This window comes from Pelophylax lessonae, assembly GCF_965119305.1.
Source record: "Pelophylax lessonae genome assembly, chromosome: 9".
Classification (NCBI taxonomy): Eukaryota; Metazoa; Chordata; class Amphibia; order Anura; family Ranidae; genus Pelophylax; species Pelophylax lessonae.
Genome location: NC_138776.1, coordinates 116404722 through 116429314, shown reverse-complemented (window position 1 = coordinate 116429314; position 24593 = coordinate 116404722). Strand labels below are relative to the sequence as shown.

Below are 24593 nucleotides of genomic sequence, written 5' to 3'. Positions count from 1 at the left end.
TTTCATGCACACAGCCTTTTCAAGTCTATGGAGATGTAGCTGTACCAACACAGCCACTTGCCCTAATGTGAAAGGCGTGTGGCTGCATGCCCCCGAACCTAGGCAGAGTATGTTCAGGACAGCTCACCTGCATGGTGTATGGGCCTTAGCATCTGTGTAAACAAAACCCTACTTTACTGGTAGAACAACAGTACCACAATACATCACACTGTCCCTGTAGCCATGCCACAAATAAATATGTAAAAAAAATCACTGCCCAGTCATGTGCCTTTATTATTTGGTGCAAATCCTGTAGCTCTGGTATTTTCTGATCCTAGTGTCAGAATTGTTGGTTTGTTGCATTCTGGCACCAGGAACCATAATAACAGTGCTCAATATTCAATACACTCTGCCTAAGGGAATTCATCTAGCACTAAGCTCCCAAGAAAATTAGGGGGTTTGTAACAGAAAGCCAGTAAGCTGAAAGGGCAGACTTCCCTGAGGCCACACCAGCAAGGAAGAGCCAGAGACTGCAGCAGGAGAAGGGCTCATTAACACCACAAAATCTGGCAGATTTTGGCAGAAGGATGCAAGCGGCAGGAGTGGGCAGGACCAGGCTTCCATGGTGTAGTATCCTAAATGGTGGGATAAGTGCAGGAGTGCTAATCCCCATTTCTAGCCCCTTAGTGATACAGTCGGCAGAGAGGTTTTTTAGTATTTATGGCCACCCAGAACTCAGAAATTGTCCAGACCTGGAATAGTCTGTGTGCCTGTTGCATGGAAAAAGTCTGATCTTTCTCAAGCAAATAATCATGTTTGGGTTGTATGCATGTCAATTCCCAGTAAACAATCTCTCATACATATCCACTATTCAGTGCATGTCAGGTTATCTGAAAATGACTGCCTTTGAAATAGTACCACATGGCACTTGGTTATCTCTACTTATTTGTCCTTTATCAGCATGGAAGATGAATAGAAAGATGTAAAGCACAGCACATGAAAAACATTTGTGCCTTTCAGTAGTAATGCTCCTTCAGGTTCTGCCACCTGTCCTGACAATCATTGCATGCAATAAAATTGGTTATCATTTTTCAAAGCTATTTACAAAATCTATAAATGGGTAAAGACAATAATTAGAAAACTGTCCAAACTACTTATTTTTATTGGGGTGGGCATGCATGCATTCACTTCTTTTTGCACAGAAACAAGTATGTGCTCCAAATATGATCTAGACTATTGCTCTAATTACCATATGGAGTTGTGCTTGAGTCAATAAGATCAAACATCACAGTATTGATGAACACAGAATAAACATAATTTGCTTATCTCTGAAACTGTAGCTAGGTTCCCTGAAAGGATAATATGGCACATACAAAAGACAAAACCCTAGTACCTATGTGATATGTTCTGATCACAACAAAGTATTGTTAGTATATGAGTGCAAGGAAGAAAAAAACATTCAAATATAGAGTAGTTATAGAAGTAAAATAAATGCTTTATGCTGGCCATAGACAGAGTTCAAATTGTATTAATTTTGAACATGGGCAGTCAGTTTCTGATTTTCTTTTTTTCTTCCTGACAAGTCAAAGTAAATGCTTTACCAACACATAGTAAAAACTTTCACATAGATTTCTAAGGGCCACTAGAATGTAATGTGGGAAATTGTTCCATGTGCATTTCCCCCACTGCGTTCAAAATGCATTGCAGGTGCAATCTGCAGCAAGTGTTATGTTAAGTTTCTGTGAGATTTCCCATGTGAATGGCCCCTAACAGCCAGGTTACTAGACTGAAGGCCTTAAAAAAGCACATCCATTCCATGAGAAAAGCAAAGGAAGAAAAATGTCCCTGCAAAGTGATTGATCTGAATAACAGAAATGATGCATGCTTTGATGACCCTTTCAATCCCTCCTAATCTAGAAAATATTCTTGCACAATGGATCAAAAACACTCAATATTACCCCCTAGGGAAGCACTAAATATACTGTAAATGGGCCAATGATCTACCAAGCATTGTATTACACCATGAGATTAGAAGTAGGATTAGGCTGATTATGGCATTGACTATATACACCAATCAGCCATAACATTATGACCACCCATCTAATGATGAGTAGGTCCCTCTTTTTCCCCAAAACAGCCCCTTTTTCCACCAAAACAGCCCTGGCCTGTCAAGGCAAGGAGGCCACTAAACCTCTGAAGGTATGCTGTTGTATCTGCCACCAAACTATCAGTAGCAGATCATGCAGGTCCTGTAAGTTAGGAGGTGAGGATTCCATGAATTGGGTCAGTTTTTCCAGCATATCCTAAAGATGCTCGATTGGATTGAGAGCTGGAGAATTTGGAAGCCAAGGCAAAACTTCAAACTCATTGTGATATTCCTCAAATCATTATTGAACCATTTTATAGTTTTGCTTTATCTTGCTGAAAGAGACCACTTCCATCAGGGAACACGGTTTCCATAAAGGGGTGTACTTGGTCAGTAAAAATGTTTAGGTAGGTGGTACGTGTCAAATAACACCCACATGAATGGCAGGACATAATGGTTTGCAGCAGAGCATTGCCAAAAGCATCACACTGCCTCTGCCGGTTAGCCATATTCCCATGGTCCATCCTGATTCCATCTCTTCTCCAAGTAAGAGGCACACACGCACTTGGCCATCTATATGGTGTAAAAGAAAACATAAATAATTGGACCAGGTCACCTTCTTTCATTGCTCTGTGGTCCAATTCTAAAGCTCATGTGCCTAGTGTAGGTGCTTTTGGCTGTGGATAGAGGTCAGCATGGCCACCCTGACCGGTCTGTGGCTATGCAGCCCCATACACAACAAAAATGCAGTGTCCATTTTTTCTGTTTTCAAAATATCACCTTCAGGAACAACATGTTTACTTGCTGCGTTATATATCCTACCAACTTTCAAATGCCATTGTAATAGAATACCAAAAAGGGTTGTGCTAAATAATGTGACAAAAAATGATATCAATTATTGAACAAGAATAAATAAAGATAAATAAAATGTCCATATTCCTCAAAAAAGTCCATATATTCATGTATAAATATTAGTGAATAAAAATGTGCAATCGTGTAGTTCTTCAGTGAAAGAAAGACCAATACCACCACTTGTGAATCCGTCACCAAACATAGATGGCTCCTTACCAAACAATATGACCATAAAGGTCTTCAGCGCTTTATGATAAACACCAACAGGACCTCTGAAATAGGAGGCACGCTTGAATTCCAGTCGATAATGAAACTGCACTTCCAAATCCAATGGCTATGTATGTAACTCGCCATGAAAGAGATAACAGTTTGCCATAGTGTAAAATCAAAAATGAATTTATCGGTAATAAAAAAAATTGCACTTACAAACATCTAAAAGTAGAAGGCAATAAAAACATTGAATGGTGAACTGCAGTAAAATAAAGCCGGCCGGCCGGCCAGCTCTCACAATATCGCCTGTCCTTCCAGGATAGCACGTGGTGATGTCAGCACGTTGTGACCCTGCGCGTTTAGTCACAGATGACATCATCCTGGGGTCACTATGGCGAACTGCAGATTTTTGTTTTCACATAGTTTTGTTTTATATCTTATTACTTTGTCATTTTTGATGTAAGCGCAGATTTTTCCCTTTCTCCATTGTAATGGCATAATCAACGTTATTAACTTAACCTGTCAGTGGACATAAAGCTGTGGCTGATAGGTGTATATATATAAAAATTAGAATATCATCAAAAAGATAATTTATTTCAGCAATTCAATTTAAAAAGTGAAACGCGTATATCATATAGATTTATTACACACAGAGTGATATATTTCAAGCATTTCTTTCTTTTAATTTTGATGATTATGGCCTACAGCTAGTGAGAACCCAAAATTTAGTATTTCCAAAAATTTGAATATTGTGAAAAAGTTCAATATTGTAGACTCATGGTGTCACACTCTAATCAGCTAACTAACATCTGTAAAGGTTTCCAGAGCCTTTAAATGGTCTATCTTAGTCTGGTTCAGTAGGTTACACAATCATGAGGAAGACTGCTGACCTGACAGTTGTCCAGAAGACAGTCATTGACACCCTCCACAAGGAGAGTACATCAAAAAAGGTGATTACTAAAGAAGCTGGCTGTTCACAGTGGGCTGTATCCAAGCATATTAATGGAAAGTTGAGTGGAAGGAAAAAGTGTGGTAGAAAAAGATGCACAAGCAACAGGGATAACCGCAGTCTTGAGAGGATTGTGAAGCAAAGGTCATTCAAGAATTTGGGGGAGATTCACAAGAAGTGGACTACCGCTGGTGTCAGTGCTTCAAGAGCCACCACACACAGACCAGGACATAGGCTACAACTGTCGCTTTCCTTGTGTCAAGCCACATTAAAAGCGTCTTACCTGGTCGAAAGAGAAAAAAAGACTGGACTGTTGCTCCGTGATTGAAAGTTCTCTTTGCAGATTTTTCCATAGTTTTTCTTTTAAAAATCAAGAACCCAGAGTCTGGAGGAAGAGTGGAGAGGTACAGAATCAAAGTTGCATGAGGTCCAGTGTGAAGTTTCCACAGTCAGTGATTATTTGGGGAGCATGATGATGATATCACTGTTTTTTTGTCCAGCAAACTCACCTGACCTAAACCCCATAGAGAATCTGTGGGGTATTGTCAGGAGGAAGATGAGAGACACCAGACCCAACAATGCAGATGAGCTGAAGGCTGCTATCACAGTAACTTGGGCTTCCATAACACCTCAGCAGTGCCACAGGCTAATCGTCTCCATGCCACGCCGCATTTATGCAGTAGGTTATGCAAAATGAGCCCTGACCAAGTACTGAGTGCATATTATACTGTACATGCACATACTTTTCAGTAAGACAATATTTCTTTATTAAAAATCCTTTTTTGTAATATTCTAGTTTTCTCAGATTCAGAATTTTGAGTTTTTTTTTTTGAGTACTAGCTGTAAGCCATAATCATCAAAATTAAAAGAAAGAAATGCTTAAAATATATCACTCAGTGTATAATGCATCTATATAATATATATAAGTTTCACTTTTTGAATTGAATTACTGAAATAAATTAACTTTTTGATGATATTCTACTTTTATTAGATGCACTTGCAGATGTTACAAACGTGACACAAAGCCAGATAATTGGTTTATATCATTCAAAACATTTCTGCATATATGAGCCATTTTATGATGAAATTTGGTGGGATTGAACACATACAATTTTTTTATAAGTCCAAATAATTGATAGCCACAAGTCATACAGGTTGGTTGTTATCTTGTCAAATCTACATTTTTATTTGTGGTAATATTGGTAATATCACAAATTGCTTGCTCCAATTGCATGTCATATATCAGTTGCATATGAGCAGTTCTGAATCATGTATAGTGAGCAGAGATGTAATTATTAATAGATCATATGATTCTAAGCTACAAATAATTCTATATTTTGTACAAGAAAATTAAACAAGTCTTCAAATTATTTGCAAACTTTATCTTCTAGTTTTATTAATTCATTTAATTTATCTTAAATTTAATTGCAGTGAGCACACCTAATTAACCTGATTTTTTGCTGATAATCATTCTCAATGGAATCAAATCAAAAATCCGGGGAAGGATTGGCCGCCACTCAGAAGGAAGCCGCACTGCGTGCATTGATTCAGCGCACAGGATATAATTTGACACAGGTACGAGAGCTCTGAATGACGCAGCTGCAAAAGGTTTGACTGTTAATTATTTTCTGAGTGATGTGTGAATCCCGGTTTGTATTGGGACAACATTCTTATCTCACCTCTACGTATACAAAATGTAGTACTGAAAAGTTTATGCCAGCAAACACAAGATGTTTAAAAAAAATAAAAAATGTGAATCTATACCCCAAACTTTTTTTAGTCTTAGAATGGAGAAACATTTTGGTGCTTTTCGAGGCTCCATTAGAGAGATTTCCCCTCACTTCCTGTTCCGGGAAAACCCTTTTGCAAATCAGGAAGTGAAGGAAAATCTGCACCAGGGAAACTGACAACAATAAAAGCTGACAGAAGTTCCAGCATTTCCCTACTAGACCTATAATTAGCATTTTTACTAATACAAAGTATTTTTTTTTTCCTTACCTTCTGTCGTGGGTACAACCTTTTTACAATACAACATCTCTCCAACTGACTGCAGTAAAAGCTCACAAGAATTCCAGTTATTCCCCATGCTATTCAAAGCTAAAAAGGGAAAGTTTTGGGTATAGATACACTTTAAGAAACTGGGATTGCTAATGATAGCAATGGATTATAATATAGTGGCTATAATAGAAACCGGAGTTGGCTCATTAAAATTGACAACTGGACAATTCATTTGGAATTCTACATAGTGTTTGGAAGAGAAATTCATTATAAAAAAGTAAGGGGTTTGCATGTTTTCAAAACCAGATGATGGAGGGGGGCATCTCCAGAAAAAATGCTGGCCCCCTTATTCTCTTTTATACTGCCATTTGCAGGATGGGCTAAATATCACAAAAATGTCCCCATTAAAACTACCCGATGTGCAGTGCATCCTCTCTTGCATACTCTCTTGGCTTTAGCTTTGCTTAGTATCGACCCTTGAAACTGTGAGTGTGTGCAGTGCACACTCTCATTCTCTACCTGAGATCATCTATGGAAACAGACTGCACACATGTGTAGTTTGATAGCACAGAGCAGTCACTAAGGGGGTAATGTAGACACAAATGCAGCACTGATTTAGATGTAAAGAAGTCTCAAAAAAGCTGGATCTTCCACCCAGGTGTTCAAGCCAAGAATTGTGAATACGATCCTCCACCACCATCAAACACATTGTCCCTTAATACAATGGGTGGACCGTTACTCTCACAACAGTCAGACTGTGCAGTGGGTGATTTAGAAAGGATCACTCAGCCTTAGACTCCAGGTGGATCTTATATCCTGACTCCTCAGAGATGTCCAAGGTCAGATTCATATATATCAAACTCGTCCTGTTTCTATCCAAAAAGATGGCCGACCTCTGGACGTGACGACATGTGTGCAGAGCTAGCTCCTTTCAACGCATTTCTTCATATAGATGTCATCAGGGAACGAGTTTGTTTACTATATAGGCGTGTGTTACACCAATTATATGGTGAGTGTAATTTTATTCATTTAATAAAAGAGTACGAATTTACTACACTATGAGTTTTTCTCCTTGACTCTTTCCATGATATGTATGAATCTGATCTTGGACATCTCTGAGGGGTCTGGATATAATATCAACCTTGAGTCTAAGGCTGAGTGATCCTTTCTAAATCACCCACTGCGCAGTCTGACTGTTGTGAGAGCAACGGTCCACCCATGGTGGTACGGGACAGTGTGTTTGGTGGTGGTGGAGGATCGTATTCACAATTCTTGCTTGAACACCTGGGTGGAAGATCCAGCTTTTTTTGAGACTTCTTTACATCTAAATCAGCGCTGCATTTGTGTCTACATTGAACTCTTCTTACCAGTGTTTTTATGCTAGCTGCTATCTTAACCCTAGGGGCGCATGTTTATTTTATTACTAAGGAGGCAGTATCGTGTCATTTAGATAAAATAAATAAAATAATAAACACACTTTTGCTCTGTCAATCACACCGACAGTAAAAAAGCACCAAAAATGAGAGCTGCTGCAGAACACCCACATCAAAAATAACAAGCCAAAAATCAGTGTTGTGCTGCTCTTCACTTGGCTAAGATCAAGTGTAGTATCTGTTCTTATCAGTTGGTATGGACCCTGAGGGTTAGTATCGGCAGGGGCTGAAATGAACCGGGGCGCTCCAGACGTCACTGGGGGACCGGGAAGTAGGCACTGTCAGAGAAAGCCGGATGGGTCTGTTGCCTTCTGATTTGAATGGGTCCGCCCCTGTCAGTTTGAAGGGAGCGGGAAAGCCGGTTTCGCCAATTTTCCGGTTAGTACTGCTCCTGGATGTGATTGGTAAGGAATGGCGGATGGTGGTGGGGGAACCTTTCCTCCTGGGTTGAATCTGGCCTTGCAAAAGGCTTGTCCCCAGTTGAAGGCAGGTTCTCCCTAAGCTGTCTAAAATTCTGATGCCTCCTGATGGGATAGGGCTACACTGGGTCTGGCCGGGGGCTGAGACCGAAAAAGCCCGTGGTGTATGTGCCCCTGGGGTGGCAGCCCAGGGGTGCCTCAATCTCACTGGTGAGGGGCAGCTCACCTGAGTTTTGTGGCACCTTGGTCACTGCACCATCACACTTTTTCAAGCACCTGCCTCTTGGGGTGGGCCTTTTGGCCAACACCAGAGGAATTTTTTATTCCTGGCCGGGGGGCCTGCCAAGGTTTTTCACTTTGGCACTACCCTGCACTTCTCCACTTCCCCTTTCCCCACTCTGTTTTTCTTTGTTGTGTGTCACGTTTGTCCCTTTTTTTGTTGGTTGAGCACTTGCACGACTTTGATGGCGTAGGTCCTCGGGCCTACCCTGTAAGTCTTGGGAGGGGGTGGATATGGCCTTTTGGCTTAGTTCGCCCTCTCCCATGGGGTCTCCCTTCGGGGGAGCCCTACCTAGTACTCGGGGTGGGCTGTTTCGGCAGTCCCCCTGAAGAATGGGGTCCGCCCGGTTTCGGCTGGGTGGACCTAAGTGAGTACCTCAGTCCCTGTCAGGAGCTTCGCGCCCCGGGGGATCAGGGCCCTTCCTCTTCGGAGGAGGGCCATGTGTGTACGCCTTGTGCACTTTTTTGTGTGTCCACGTTTGCGTGTGTGCACTTTTTTATGCACCGGGTGTTAAGTCTTTTGAGTGTGTTTCACACACCACGGGCTTAAAAAAAAAAATAAAAATACAGTGGAGCTCCAGCCCCCCCACGAAAAAATAAAAATTAAAAGTCAGCAGCTCCAAAACTATAGCTACTGACTTTATATATTAGGACACTTACCTGTCCAGAGATCACGCAATGTGGCAGCCGATTTTCACAGCCAGTTCCCCACTGTGCATGCACAAAGCTTGCTACGCTTTGTGATTGTCCCGGTGGTGGGGGGAAGGAGGAGGGGAGCCGGACTTTCAGGGGACCTCCCGGGGCGAGGTCACCCGGAAGTGGGGACATACCTGTCAAACAAGCGGAGCTTCCCCTTTGGGTGGAGCACAGATTTAAACATCAGTAAAGTGGTAGAAACACCATCTCTAAAATACATAAAATATTGACAAATAAAAAATGGTTAAAACGAAATAAATAGAATATCAAATGAATAAACAAACATCAATATAGTGAAAATTAACTCCTCATACACCCAGTGTTAAATAGGTAATATAAAAAATGCACAAATTTAAGTATCTCCAAAGTAAATTATGTGAAAAAATCCACAATAACTGCCTAAAGTAGCTGAAGAACTTACCCCGAAGAGGTCACATGGGAATTTATGCAATGGTGTCGGGCAGAGCAGGGTGATGTCACTTCCAGTCCAGGACTGAAAACCAAAATTTAGTGGTAAACTGCCTACCTGTGTGCTTTGTTTGAGTCTGTGACACTTTTATGATAAAATGTGAGTGTAATTTTTGGATATATTGGGCTTTCCTATTAATAAAAATTACTACGCTACTAGCATATATCTCTCCTCTTTTAAACACATCACTGCTAGTTGCTATAGTGAGACCCTGATTGTTTAAAGGGACCAGTACAAGTATCCGTTGGGGGGCCAGGAACTTCTCCCTGTGGAAGAGAGACCATACAGATGAGATAAGAGTGCTTTTGACCTGAATATTTTATGAAACAGTCAATGAGGTGAGTGTGCACTTTATCTCAAATGGACCACTGTATGGTGTGAAGAGTGATCAATTATTATCTACACAATCTGGGATCTAAATGTTAGATGCCCTTTTGGACTTTTAAGTGTTTGGGACTTCTGTGCAATTTATATGTGTGGTAAATACTTATTGTGGATTTTTTGATATTATTTACTTTGGGAGAATTGATATTGATTCTTCATATTATTCACTTTGGTGATATTTATGTTTGTGCATTTTTTTATATTACCTATTTAACGCTAGGTGTATGAAGATTTCACTTTTTTATACTAATGTGTGTTGATGCAATTGATATTTGACTTATTTAGGTTTAGCCTTTTTTTAAGGTTTATTTGTCAATATTTTATGTATTTTAGAGATGGTGTTTTTTATCATTTTACTGTCGTTTAAGTTAGTGAGGAGCAGCACAGCACTGATTTATGGCTTGTCATTGTGACATTTAGCCTGTCCTACAAATGGTAGGATAAAAGGAAATGAGGGGCCAGTGTTTTTTTTTGTAGAGGTCCTCACACATTTGCATGTGAATTAGAAGAGTCTTTGCCATTTGCAACAGAAGCAGGTTTCGTATGTATTATTTATTGGATATAGAACTGCAAGGGAGGATTTTTAGAAAATATTCCTGAGGGTGAATTTACTACTTTCTAGTGCAGGGGGTGCATATTTATATTTGACACATAGTCAATGAACCAGTTTAAATGAAAGCTTTGCTAAATTTGATCATGTATAAGTGATTTTAGAAAAGCATAATTTAAATAACTGAGAGAAGCATTTAGCCTTGTAGACTGGACTTGTATACTGTTAAGTAAAGACAGAGAAACTAAATGGAGAAACTTTAAGGGCCTGATCACACCTATGTGTTGCAGAAGTATGCTTCACCTCATTCCCTAAGCTAACGGAGATTTCCCTTACAGAGTCAAAATTCCCTTGCAAACTGAACAACCTATTTGACGATAGCTGACATTGGCAGTGGCTGACTCTCAGGGTTTCTCTAAGTATCTTCAGTAATAATTCAACGGCCCTGCTGTCAATTCTGGAGTCCAGAAGGAGCGTCCTGTCCCCTTCTGTATCTTTCAAGCTCATTGTAGGTTTGAAGGCCCGTTCATACTTATATTTTATAACATTTAATAACATGTAGCATGCAAAATTACATTTTTTTTAATTGTGCTTATTCAAATATATGCCATGCATCAACATGTATTGTTAAAAAAAAATTAATTCATGCATAGATGCATATCATGAGCCTGAGGAAGTCAAAGAAAACACATAGGTGTGAACAGGTCCATATGGTTTCCAGTCTCAGCTTTGCTTGCCTATTGTCTCTTGAATGTTCATACCTGTCCTCAAAGCTGCCAAACCTTGGACCTACTACCTGCACAAAGCCATTCCAGGGCCCAATATGGATCACATCAAGTACTTCAATTCCTTACCAAAATGTCCATTACAGCTCACAGGTGTGGACCTTTCTAGTTCAACCTGCGGCATTTCATAGCTAGATAGATCAGAACCAGAAAACAAAAACTCTCTTCTCTCACTAGCTTATAGAGGTTTTCCTTTTTGCTTCCTTCTATGTGTCATTTGATGAAATTACAGGGCAGAGTAGCCCTATGGATTTTTACAGATTTCTATGAGCAAGGCAAATGTGGGCAACAAGTTACTTAAAAGGCTTGGTTTGAAAATTAAAAATGAACTAAAGTCGACCAAGTAATGCCAGAATCAGGAAGGGATTAGATATAAATATACTCTGTTTTTCCATTGTGCAGTAAAAATATAAATGACATTAATCCCTTCACAGATTTCCTGACTGTAGTTCATACAACTGTAAAATATATTGTACCAAGCAATTCTGGAGTCAAGGCTGCCACATCTCTAGTTAATTGCAGTCCAAACAGAAAACGCTGCTTTTAAATCCCACTAGCACTGATCAGGGGTAAAAGGTCTACCCGTCAGTCTATGATTCTGCTGCAAGATTTTCCATGGTAATCAGAAGGGCACAACAAGTCGTTACAGTTGCTGAATTTCTATGCTCACATACAACAATATTAGGACTGTGTTTCTCCTTTCTAAAAATACACACGTGTGTATATTTGCTAAAGGTTCTTGACATCAATGATAAGCTTTGAAGATTTTCCTGGAAATTATGTTGGGTTTCAAAATTGACCAAATGTACAATACTTTCTTATTTTTGCATGTTAGATTCAATCTAGAGAAGTCAATATTCAAATGTAATTTTTCTTTAGTCTCTTACATTTATCATCTCATTTTATTCCACATAGGAAATCAGTAAATCGTTTTTAAAATGTAAAGGGTGAAAGCGAGAGGCTGACTGGTAATTTTCTTGTTATATACCATGCCTGGGGTATTTAAGATGGTGCCATTCTGTTATACTTTTCTCCACTAAATAGCAGCCGTAGCTTAGTGTTTGTAAAGGCTGATGGATTTGCAGCCCCCCACCCCCCCACCCCCCCCCCCCAGCCCCCCTAATATTTACCTGAGCCTGATCTTAGTCTAGCAATGTGCTCAAGAGCCTTGGTTCTCCGGGGACTTTCCCTACTCCAAGTCTTGCAAAATCTTCTTGAAACGGCCTTGCCTGGAAGTGATAGGGAATAGCCAGCAAATGTAGGTCTCTGTAAGAGCAGTCCTAGTCCATCTAGTAACCTCTGGCACCTAATTCCCTCTAGAATATACACACCCGAGAGTCCAAAACCAGGTAAAACTTACAATGTCCTAAGAGAGCTGTCTGCCACCCAGATTCCATGCAACACTTTTCAGTGAGGAAGACTCCAGACCAGACTCCAAGATGATGCTCTCTGGCAAAAATCTTTCTAGCATATCTTCTCTAAGCCCTCAACCCAGAACTTGCTGAGGCCCAAAAAATCAACTCCAGTACACAGACTACATTCACAGGGCAGCAGCCCCAGGACAAGAACAGGTCTCCCAAACATTTATCACCTCTCTAGCCTACTTCTGGACACTCACTCCCCAGAGATTGAGTGGGTTCTGAAACAATATTTATAAATCAGTGGTTGGTCCTCCCATTCTATGTTCTGGAAAATTTCTCCAGACAGGAATAATCAACCACTAACCTTATGAAAACTTGGCCAGACAAGAAAAAAAATCAGATCACCACTCCACTGAGTATAGTGATGCCAAAAACTAAATTAAGCCTTACTAAAGCAGGGTGGTACACATGATTGGATGATGGAAGTCAGCAGAGCTTCACCCCATTCACTAAGCTGTGGATAATATTCTGTTGCAAACAGTATATTTTCCCACTGTTTGAAAGCAAAAATAGTGTTCCAGTGTTGATTATGCAGTAAAATGAATGCTTATCTTATGGTGTGCCACTTCTGTGTGTTTCTTGCAACAAACGAGACATTGCATATTTTATACTTCCAGCTATATATATATATACTTACAGCAGGCCGTCACCCACTCACCCCCACAAACTACACATCTTTTGAAAAGTAATGTGTACATTTCAGCCCATGTACTGTTGCAGCTCACAGCTACAAATAAATTCCAAATGCTGATGTGAATGTGCAATATGTAAAGTGCTACAAAATTATCTGCTCTAAGTAAAATACAGGCAAATAACCTGATGATAACAGTGACTATAGTTGTTTTGAATTGAGTTTCAAAATTGAATCCAAGTGGCGTCTCACATGTAAGTGATTTACTAATGAGTCATTAAATGATCATCATATTTGTTATACCAGATACAAGTTTCCTCATGGTTTAGAATGCTTGACCCTAGTTGTGCAACCATATATTGACTAAATATTGTCATGCACTACTGTAAAAAGAATACATTTTTGTGTAATTTCCCTGTATGGGGCACACAGTGTAACATGCCCTAATGCTTTGTGTGTACAGTATATAGCAATAACTCCATATTCTCTATAGACAGGGCTTTTTTTCTCAGAAAATAGGTGCAGGAACTCAACCACGACCCCCCCCCCCCAAACCCTCCCCCAACACATACACCTTCCAAGCTGCATAAAAAGTGGGTGTGGTCAAATTTCAATAACAGTGGGAGGGGCTTAATGTGGCATTAAAAAAACAGGAGTGCATTATGTACAGAGTGCAGAGTTTGGTGGGGTTATACACAGAGTGCAGAGTTCTGGGGTGCCCCATGTGCAGAGTTAGTGAGTGTGCTACACATAGAGTGCAGAGCTCAGCCTTCTTCCATAGCTGCTTACCTCTGCATCCCCCATCCACATCTCAATTTCACCCCTCTTCTTCTCTAGTACCTCTCTGCACACTGTGGGTGGCTCCACCTCTCTCTCTTGCAGGGAAATCATCCATTAGGAGTGTCCTCATCCCCACTCCCCCCCCCCCCCGGCACCTGCATCTCCTTTGTCCCCATCCTGCACTCATTGGGAGCCACCCAGGAGATCAGATCTATGAAAGCTGTTGGGAGACCAGCTGTCACTTGTAAATACAGAATCTAGACCCCTGTGTTTACAAGTGATAGTGGTGAGCAGGGAGCAGAGTGCCTGAGCCAAAGGTGGTAGAACTGAATTCCACCAAGTTCCAGCTGAAAGAAGGCCCTGCATATAGATATACAGTTTTGAGATTAAGGGGAATATCTGATATCAGTAATATGTAATTTTAGCTGTGTTTCAAAAAAGTAAGATAGTATATTAAAGATATGTTTTGATATGTCAATAATGTTTGTATAACTTGGGGAGCACAATGGGCGAGCTTTCCATCAAGAATTCAAGATTTTGTCTTCTGCATCTGCCATAGCCTTGCTACACAAGAACAGAAAAAATGTATAATCCCCCTAAAATTTGCAATCATGATAATATGTAATAATATAATGTCAATACATAGCACATAGTTGAAAGTATGCATATTAAGTAGAGTTATTTTAATGCGCAAAGTTTTAAATATGCATTTGGATGAAAAAGGATAAAAAAAAGATTGACTTGATTATTTCAGGGTTCTGTAAACAGGATCTCTTTACTATATACTTTACTTTTACTGTCACAATGTAAAAACTAGATAACCTGCTTGATTTATCATTCCTCGCTCATTACTGTTTATACATTTCCTATAATGACAGAACTTGAGAAACATTACTATTAAAGGTAATGGTGGATGGATTTTTTTGTTAAGAAGTTTTTTGCATTATAGAAATATTAAATGTATTAAAGCCTTCCTGTTATGGCAGTGTCTGTAATGTTCATATTTTGTTTATGCATAGTTTTAAACCCTAGTCCAGTAATATTAGTTTATAATAGAGTTTATAATACTAACTTCTAGAAATATAAAAATACAGTGTCTTGAAAAAGTATTCATACCCCTTGAAATTTTCCACATTTTGTCATGTTACAACCAAAAACATAAATGTATTGTACTAGGATTTCATCTGATAGACCAACACAAAGTGGCACATTATTGTTAAGTGGAAGGAAAACGATAAATGGTTTTCAATTTTCTTTTGCAAATAAATATCTGAAAAGTGTGGCGTGCATTAGTATTCAGTCCCCTTTACTCTGATAACCATAACTAAAATCTAGTGGAATCAATTGCCTTCAGAAGTCACCTAATTAGTAAATAGAGTTCACCGTTGTGTAATTTATTCTCAGTAAAAATACAGCTGTTCTGTGAAGCCCTCAGAGGTTTGTTAGAGACCTTAGTGAACAAACAGCATCATGAAGACCAAGGAACACACCAGACAGGTCAGGGATAAATTGTGGAGAAGTTTAAAGCAGGGTTAGGTTACAAAAAAATATCCTTTGAACATCTTTGAATATTTCACGGAGCACTGTTCAATCCATCATCCGAAAATGGAAAGAGTATGGCAAAACTGAAAACCTACCAAGACATGGCCATTCACCTAAACTGACAGGTCGGGCAAGGAGAGCATTAATCAGAGAAGCAGCAAAGAGGCCCATGGTAACTCTGGAGGAGCTGCAGAGATTCACAGCTCAGGTGGGAGAACCTGTTCACAGGACAACTATTAGTCATGCACTCCACAAATCTTGCATTTTTGTAAGAGTGGAAAGAAAAAAGCCATTGTTGAAAAAAAGCCATAAGTAGTCCAGTTTGCAGTTTGTGAGAAGCCATGTAGGGGACACAGAAAACATATGTCCCTTACATGGTCAGATGAGACCAAAATTGAACATTTTGACCTAAAAGCAAAATGCTATGTGTGGGGAAAACTAACACTGCACATCACCCTGAACACACCATCACCACCGTGAAACATGGTGGTGGCAGCATTATGTTGTGGGGATGCTTTTCTTTAGCAGGGACAGGGAAGCTGGTCAGAGTTGAAGGGAAGATGGATGGAGCCAAATACAGGGCAATCTTAAACAAAAACCTGTTAGAGCCTATAAAGGACTTGAGACTGGGGTGGAGGTTCACCTTCCAGCAAGACAACGACCCTAAACATAGAGCCAGAGCTACAATGGAATTTAGATGGTTTAGATCAAAGCATATTCATGTTTTAGAATGGCCCAGTCAAAGTCTAGACCTAAATGCCATTGAGAATCTGTGGCAAGACTTGAAAATTGCTATTCACAGACGCTCTCCATCCAATCTGACAGAGCTTGAGCTATTTTTCAAAGGAAAAAAGGGGAAGAATTTCAGTCTCTAGATGTACAAAGCTGGTAGAGACACACAAAAAAAGACTTACAGCTGTAATTGCGGCGGTAGGTGGTTCTACTAAGTATTGACACCAGGGGGCTGAATACAAATGCATGCCAAACTCTTCAGATATTTTTTGTGTAAAAAATTTTGAAAAGCATTTATCATTTTCCTTCCACTTCACAATTAAATGCCACATTGTGTTGGTCTATCACATAAAATCCAAAAAAAAAAAATACATTTACGTTATTGGTTGTAACATGACAAAATGTGGAAAATTTCAAGGGGTATGAATACTTTTCAAGGCACTGTATATCTGATATCAAGTTGTTTTTTACCTTTGATTTGACTAAATAAAATCAAGTTCAGGGTTCCAAAACCTAAATAAGCTGGCTATAAATACTCAGATGTCTCCCAAAGAACAAAAGATGTTTATAGCTTTGGTTTGCCATTGCATCTTATTCAAATAGTCTGACAAATTTTCACTTCTGATAACAGCATTTTTTTTTTATACTGTTTTTTTTGCACCTTTAATCATCTTTATTGTGGTACTGCCAATGGCCCATTCCTCACCAAAATGTTGCATCAGGCCTTTACAATGGGGAAGGCCTGGGCTGTTTATGTCCACCCTTAGATTTGATTGTGTGTCAATAAGGCACACATGAAAGATCTAGCTAAATAAAGGCATAAAATAGTTTTTGCACACAGAGATACACATGGTCATCATACTACTAGCTTAACCTCCTTAGCGGTAATCCTGAGCGTGACTCGGGGTTGGTTTTTCATATCAGGAGCGGTAACCCCGAGTCACGCTCGGGGTGGATTGCAGAGAGCGCAGCGGTGTTCTCTTACCTTATCCTGGCGATCCAGCGATGATCTCTCATTGCTGTGACCGCCAGCCGAGAGTCCCGCCGCTCCTCCGTCAGTCTCCGTCGCTCTGATCACTTCCTAGTTCCGTTCCCTGCAGCAGCAATGATGCATGGGAGCGGAACTAGGGAGGGAAATTAAAAAAAAAAAAAAAAAAACGTTGCACAAAACACATTTTATATTATATATATATATATATATATATATATATATATATATATATATATATATATATATATGCATATATATATATATATATATATATATGCATGCATATATATATGTATATATATATGCATGCATATATATATATATATATATATATATATATATATATATGTATGCATATATATATATATATATATGCATATATATATATATATATATATATATATATATATATATATGCACACACACATATATCTATATATAATATATAATGCATGAATTATAATCTAATCAATAATATAATTTTATTATATATATTATATATTAAATAATAAAATAATATTATTGATTCGATTATAATTCACGTGTTTGTGTTTCAAATTTATCACATCTGGGATGTCTACTAGACTCTTGTTTTGGTCAGGTTTAAGTCAGTAATTACTAAGAATTGTAGGCCTATAATACATAACGCCAAATTTCCATGAAAAGAATTGTACCGCTTTTGGTATGTAATTCCTGACATAATCATACCGCCAGGGAGGTTAAGCCTCCCTATTGCCTGAAAAATTAACTTTTAGGGGATGAGGGAGAGAGGACGTACCACCTGCTTTTTCAGCAATTCTAAAAGTCTGTCGCCAATGAGACTATTTAAACATGAAGCACAAAATGAAGCAACAATATGTTCAGCCTTAATAAATACATCTTATTCTTAAGTGTAGCAATCTATGGAAACCAACAGGTATTCACTAGGATGAAGTCAAACTACTATAAGATGGAATCTTATTGGTTGCTATGGGTTACCGATTATAAGAACAATATCTTGCAATATAATAATTAGCAATTGAATGTTTTGTAATGTGACAAAGTCATTATTCTCTGGTAAAGGCATACTTTTAAGCATGGTGAAATCTAGTTTTAAAAAAAATCACTGACCTAAACTTTGGGTTGAACTTCCATATCAAATTTTTCCAGTTTTAGATCATAGAAAAACATTCACTTGTGTTTTTGCTAATAAAAAGCCATTTCTTTTCAACAGGAAAATGGACAGAGAAGATATGGAGGCCCTCCTCCTGGATGGGAAGGTCCGCCTCCAGAAAGAGGCTGTGAGATCTTTGTCGGCAAACTTCCCCGTGATCTTTTTGAGGATGAACTCATACCATTATGTGAAAAGGTAAAATTTGGACATACAACGGAGATAGGAAAAATTGGAATAATAAAATAAGTTATAAAAGTTACCACGTCAGCAGCCTACAAGATAAAAAAAAAAACAGATTTAAGTATCTTAAATACTTACTTGCAGTATTTTTTTCATGCCATTAACATTTTATGGACTTGAAATGAGCCTTTCTTGCTAGGAAATTGGACTACTTCAGGAAGAGGATTGTGTATCTAGTGTCACCATAAGATAGCAATTATGGACACCAACATGTAACCGTGCCTACTTCAGGAAGAGTCAATTCCCTAGCACAGCCCCTCTCTCCTTGCACAATATAGCTCTATCCTCTTTTGGAAATCTCTTTTTTTTTGGGGGGGGGGGTCCTCATTTTGTAAATCTCCATGCTGACCCATCTCCTCTGCCTTCTTCTTTACCTCCCTACATAAACTCTTGTGTATCTGCCAGGGAATGAACAAAGGGAAATACTATTTATTGTCACTTGAGTGACAGCGCTGAGTCTGCTGACTTCACATCCAAGATGGTGGTGCCCAGCAACAGCCACAGGGATTTTGCATGTCTACCAAAGAGAAGCTTTTAGAGGCATAAAATGCCTAAACGTGATAAAAAAAATAATAAACATGTACTTACCTGCTCTGTGCAGCAGTTTTGCACAGAGCAGCCCCGATCCTCCTCTTCTCAGGTCCCTTGCCCGCACTCCTGGCCCCTCCCTCCTCCTGAGAGCCACCCAAGGCAAGCAGTTTGCAATGGGGGCACCCAAGGAGGCTCACTCCTGAGCTATGGCTTTGTGTGTCCATTCACACACATCCCCTTTCTCTCCTAGTTGGCTCAGTGGCTGTAAATAATAGCAGTGGGAGCATGTAGCTCCTGCTGCTGTCTCAGCCAAATTGGGAAGCAGAGTCCCTGGAGAGCTGATGCACTTGTGCACATCGTTGGATCGAGATGGCTCACAGAAGGCTTTTTACATTCATGCATAGAATGCATGAACGTAAAAAACCTTGAGCCTTTAGAACCACTTTAAGTGCACATGTAACATTATGGAAAGATTGTTGTTGAAATTAATTGTGTAGTGCAAGCTTAATGTAAGTTGCCGCTTTGCTGCTGGGTTTGAGACGTGCCGCTGACCTGTGCTATGATTTAACACGGCATGAGTTTGACCAATAATTTCAGCTGAAACATGATGATTGGCTGTGTCCAATCACACACATAATTTTGTGTTTACAAACACACAGAACTCTGTGTACACTTAAGCCCCCGTTCACACTGGGGCGACCTGTCAGGCGACCTGGTCGCTTGACAGGTCGCTGCAGGTCGCCTGGCATAGAGAAGCTGTGGACCCGTTCTAATAGGAGCGACACAAGTCGCTCCGACTTAGAAAAAGGGTCCGGAGCTTCTTTGGGGCGACCTGGAGCAACCTGCATTGACTTCAATGTTATGAAGTCCGTGCCGGCCGCTCCGAGATCGCGGGTGCGAGCAGCGCGCCGCGACCTGTGAGGTCGCCCCGGGAAGTAGCGTCGCCCCAGTGTGAACGGGGCCTTAGACTGATCTGGCTGTTTCCTCTCCCTGAAAAGCAGGTTTAAAAAAAACAGCCAGATCAGTAAGTAAAAGCAGCACAACCTACATTACATTTATTAGGCACACAATTAACCCCTTGATTGCCCTTTGCTGTTAACCCCTTCCCAGCTAGTGCCATTAGTACAGTGTCAGTGTACAGTATTATCACTGATCACTGTATTAATGGCACTAGGGGATGTCAGTGCCAGATTTTCCGCCACACTATCACAGTCCCACTATAAGTCATTGATCACCGCCATTACAGTATAGCCTCCATAGTTGCATAAATTCCCGTTTATATACCATAGTTTGTGCATGCTATACCTTTGGCACAAACCAACTAATATACAGTCACTAGGACTATTTTTTACCAGAGACATGCAGTAGAATACATTTTTGGTCTTTTTTCATTTATATAATTAAAAATAAAACCCCAGAGGTGATCAAATACCACCAAACGAAAACTCTATTTTTGTCAAAACAATGATATCAATTTCAAATGTGTACAGGGATGCATGACCAATCAATTGCCAGATAAAGTAGAACAGTGCTGAATAGCAAAAAAAAAAAAAAAGCCCTGGTCATGAAGGGAGTAAAACCTGCCGGAGATCAATTGGTTAAAGATATAGCAATAGACACTATATTTAGTGCATATGGAAAGGAAGTCGGTGAAAGAGGCTGTAGAAGATCAGCAGCCCTGAGATACAAAGGAAACATATAATGAAAACAGTATTTTGGAAAAAAAAAAGCTTGACAGCTGTTTAAGATAAAGTGTAGCAAGCAACGTTTCGATCGACTTTAACTTCCTGGCTGACCTGTATGGAATGAGTGCTTGCTAGATAAAATAAGTGATGCAATAAAGTAACAATAAAACAGTTGAATAATGTGCGTGAGTATTGTACACATTTGTACATTATATAAATAGTTATAAATGTATAATTTATAATGTGTGTTTTTGGAAAAAATACTCCGAGTCCTGTCTAATAAAGTTTGTGTCTAGAGAGTCAAAAGTTATGGAATTCTAACATACGAAACTTGCATGGTTTTAAAATATTATCTGGAACACAGCTGGGATAAACACACTTCTACATGCTGTAACAGTTTACCATTTTATAGAAAGTCACATAAGGCAAAATATTTATTCTGTTCGTTCAGGGTTCTAGCCAGCAACTTGGTGACCAGGCCATTTTTTGCGATACAGGACTGTGTTACTTTAACTGACAATTGCACGCTGTACCCAAATAAGGTTTATGTCATTTTGTCCCACAAATAGAGCTTTCTTTTGGTGGTATTTGATCACCTCTGTGACTATAAACAAAAAAAAGACTGACAATTTTGAAAAAAAAAAACCCAATATTTTTTACTTTCTGCTATAAAACAAATCCAAAACATTTTTTTAAAAAATCAAATTTCTTCATAAATGTAGGTCAATATGTATTCTGCTACATATTTTTGATTAAAAAAAAAGCATATATTGATTGGTTTGCGCAAAAGTTATAGCATCTACAAACTATGGGAAATTTTTAGTTCTTTGTATTTATTTATTTTACTAGAAATGGCGGGGATCAGCGAGACTGCAATTTTGCGGTGGACAATTTGGACACTAACTGACACTTTTAGGGAACCAGTGACACCAGTGACACTAATGCAGCCATTAGTGCTAAAAAAATATGCACTATCACGGTAACAATGACACTGGCTGGGAAAGGGTTAAACATCAGGGGCAAACCAATGGTGAAATGTTTGCCTAGCTTGTGTTTGTGCACTGTGTGGGAGGTGCTTTTACTAGAGGAAGGCATGAATCCATGTCCCTGCTTTGCAGGATCCATGCCTTCCCTACTGACAGAATGGTGATCTGCCTCGTTTGCATAGACAGATCGCTGTTCTGCCTCTCTCCTCTATCATCAGGGGGTGGCATTAAACATAGAGTCTGAGGTACCTGCCACTGGGCTTCTGCAGTGCGTAATCACAGCAGGAGCGAGCTGGCACGCATATGCGTTCCCTACTCGGAGGAGCCGGATCACGTATATATACAGTACATGATCCCTATAGGGTGGACCTGAACTGGTTAAATAGGAACTCCAGCCAAAGCCTTTTTCTAGTTTTGATCATGTGGAAACAGCTTAGAACCTCTATCAGGTTGTTACAGAATTAGGGATGAGATCAAGGTTCAGTCCAAGCAATCGTTCGGACCAAACTTTGGTCCGAATGTCAGATATTTTGCTTGTTTGGTGGGAGCCAAACACCATATATGGCACTTTTCCACTGCAAGTACCGGCTCGGCTCCACTCGGCCCTGCTTGGCTCAGTTTGGTTTTCCACTGCATGGTACTGCATGGTGCGGTGTTGGAACGGTTCGATAAGGTTTGGTACGGTTTGCTTTCCCACTAAAGTAGTAAGTGGGTGGGATAACAACGATTCTCTGACCAATCAGTGGCTAGTAGTGACAAACAGTCAAGGCTGCCTTGCAAAGGATTGTGGGATATGGTATCGGTACGGCCCTCTTAGAACCACAACCGAGGTGGTACTGTTTAAGCGAGCTGTACCGTTCGGTTCCATGTAGTGGAAAAGTGCCGCCGTACCGTACCGTACCAAACCGTTCCAACACCGTACCATGCGTACCATGCAGTGGAAAAGCACAAAAGCGAGCCGAACCGTTCGGTTCCATGCAGTGGAAAAGCGCCAATAGAGTATCCATTTAGCAGGTAGGAGGATCTTAAAGCGGAACCTCACTCTCCTAATTAACATTTATTATTTTTAATCTTCATGCTGCTAGCATTAGTAAATAGATCCTATTTGCTTGTTTTAAACTTTTTTTCGCATTTCTTCCGTTACTTCCTGGTTTCCTGCCTAGGCAAATGATGTCATACATCCCAGGAGTCTTCAGGAGGGGAGGAGGGGATTTCTCAGCTAAGCACACTCTCCTGCATGCATACTTGAGCTAAGGGCAGGAAGTAAATGCTACATGAATCATTTCCCCTTACTCAACATGGCCACGGCCAGGAACTGTTTTTCAAAGAGATTTCTGACCAAAATAAAGCATGGAGACATGGATGGATGTGGGAGTTTGTTTTGAATATTAAAAGTGAATTAAATAGCATTTTTTGGATACAGTGAAGATCTGCTTTAAGAAAGGGGGTTTTCACACCCCTAAAACACTGGCTTTTTCCTCTTTTCACCAGGGTCTGGCTCAGCTATCCTTCTCATTACTCTATTCTGGGTACTGAATTCCTGTATGTATTTCTAAACATCAGCTTCTATATGATTTAAGCGGTGCTCACTTTACATATATACATGTATGTATTTTGGTTGTAATTACTAGCGAAAATTGATGCTGTATTATGCTTGATGTGATATGACACACTTGGATATTTGTACCTATTGTATAACTGTATGCATATGCCTAATACAGCTTTATTGCTAAACCATTTTTTTTTTTATAAGTACAAGAAAAATCCTCATTTGTCCTGTAACAAATTAATTTGCATGAACAAATGGCACACACACACGATTCCTCATTACTGGTAATATTGCAATTCCCATGTTAACTATTTGATTTCCTATCATTATTACATATCTTCACAGATAGGGAAAATCTATGAAATGAGAATGATGATGGACTTCAATGGAAATAATAGGGGGTATGCGTTTGTAACTTTCACCCACAGACAGGATGCCAGGAATGCAATCAAACAACTAAATAATTATGAAATTCGGTGAGTATTCATTAAAAATGACATCTATGCATATGTCGTTACCAGTAATGATAATTCATCCCCAACAGACAGTGTTGAAGCCAGGCAGTTTATGGTTTAGCAATCTTCCTAATTTAAAATACTTTAAAATTCCTAATTTAAAATACTGACATCTTTTCAAAATCCTTTAGCTAACAGAATAATCCAATAAAAATTCTCACTTAAGTCAGGTTTTAAAAGTAGGAAAAATCTTGTTCTGTTCTGTTGAAAAGCTGATAAGAATTTAAAAGTTTTTTTTTTTTTAATTAGCTGAGTAATTTCTAATCTTTCAGATGTAAGCTATTTAATGGGAACAATAATGAGTTTCACATTAAATTAGTATCTGACAGGAAAGTCTCTCTCTGTTACCTATAACAATCAGATCAGATTCAAGCTGTCATTTATTTCTAGTCCAAACTGGACTAGAATGTACCCGCTATGGTACTTCATTTTTATTCAGGATTTTTTTACATACAGAAGGGTACAGTATATAGCAATGTTTTCAGGATGGTAGTCAAAAGATTTGTGTGCCTTGTGTACAGTGAATGCTGCCCATTAGAATTATGAACTGTTGGAAATTGAATAAAATAAGGATACCGTATTATTAAGATCAAATTGTTCAGATATTTCTCATGTTTATTTTTTGAGAATTTTTACAGTAAGAGTAGCCTGCCCAATATGTGTTGATTTACCTTGTTTTAAAGATATTTAATTAATATTATTAACCACTTTACCACCGGAGGATTTTCCTGCTTTACGTCTGGGCCAC

At 39.3% G+C, this 24593-nt stretch overlaps 1 protein-coding gene across 2 annotated transcripts in view; it reads left to right on the top strand.

The window, feature by feature from the left end:
* A1CF (APOBEC1 complementation factor) overlaps nt 1-24593 on the top strand; it is an 88299-nt gene that overhangs the window by 26060 nt on the left and 37646 nt on the right. For both annotated transcript variants that reach the window (XM_082269227.1, XM_082269226.1), the window contains exons 2-4: nt 5508-5651; nt 18400-18534; nt 23676-23806. In XM_082269227.1, the coding sequence (XP_082125353.1) occupies nt 5553-5651; nt 18400-18534; nt 23676-23806 (365 nt within the window). In that variant the 5' untranslated portion in view covers nt 5508-5552. The remainder of the gene's footprint in view (nt 1-5507; nt 5652-18399; nt 18535-23675; nt 23807-24593) is intronic.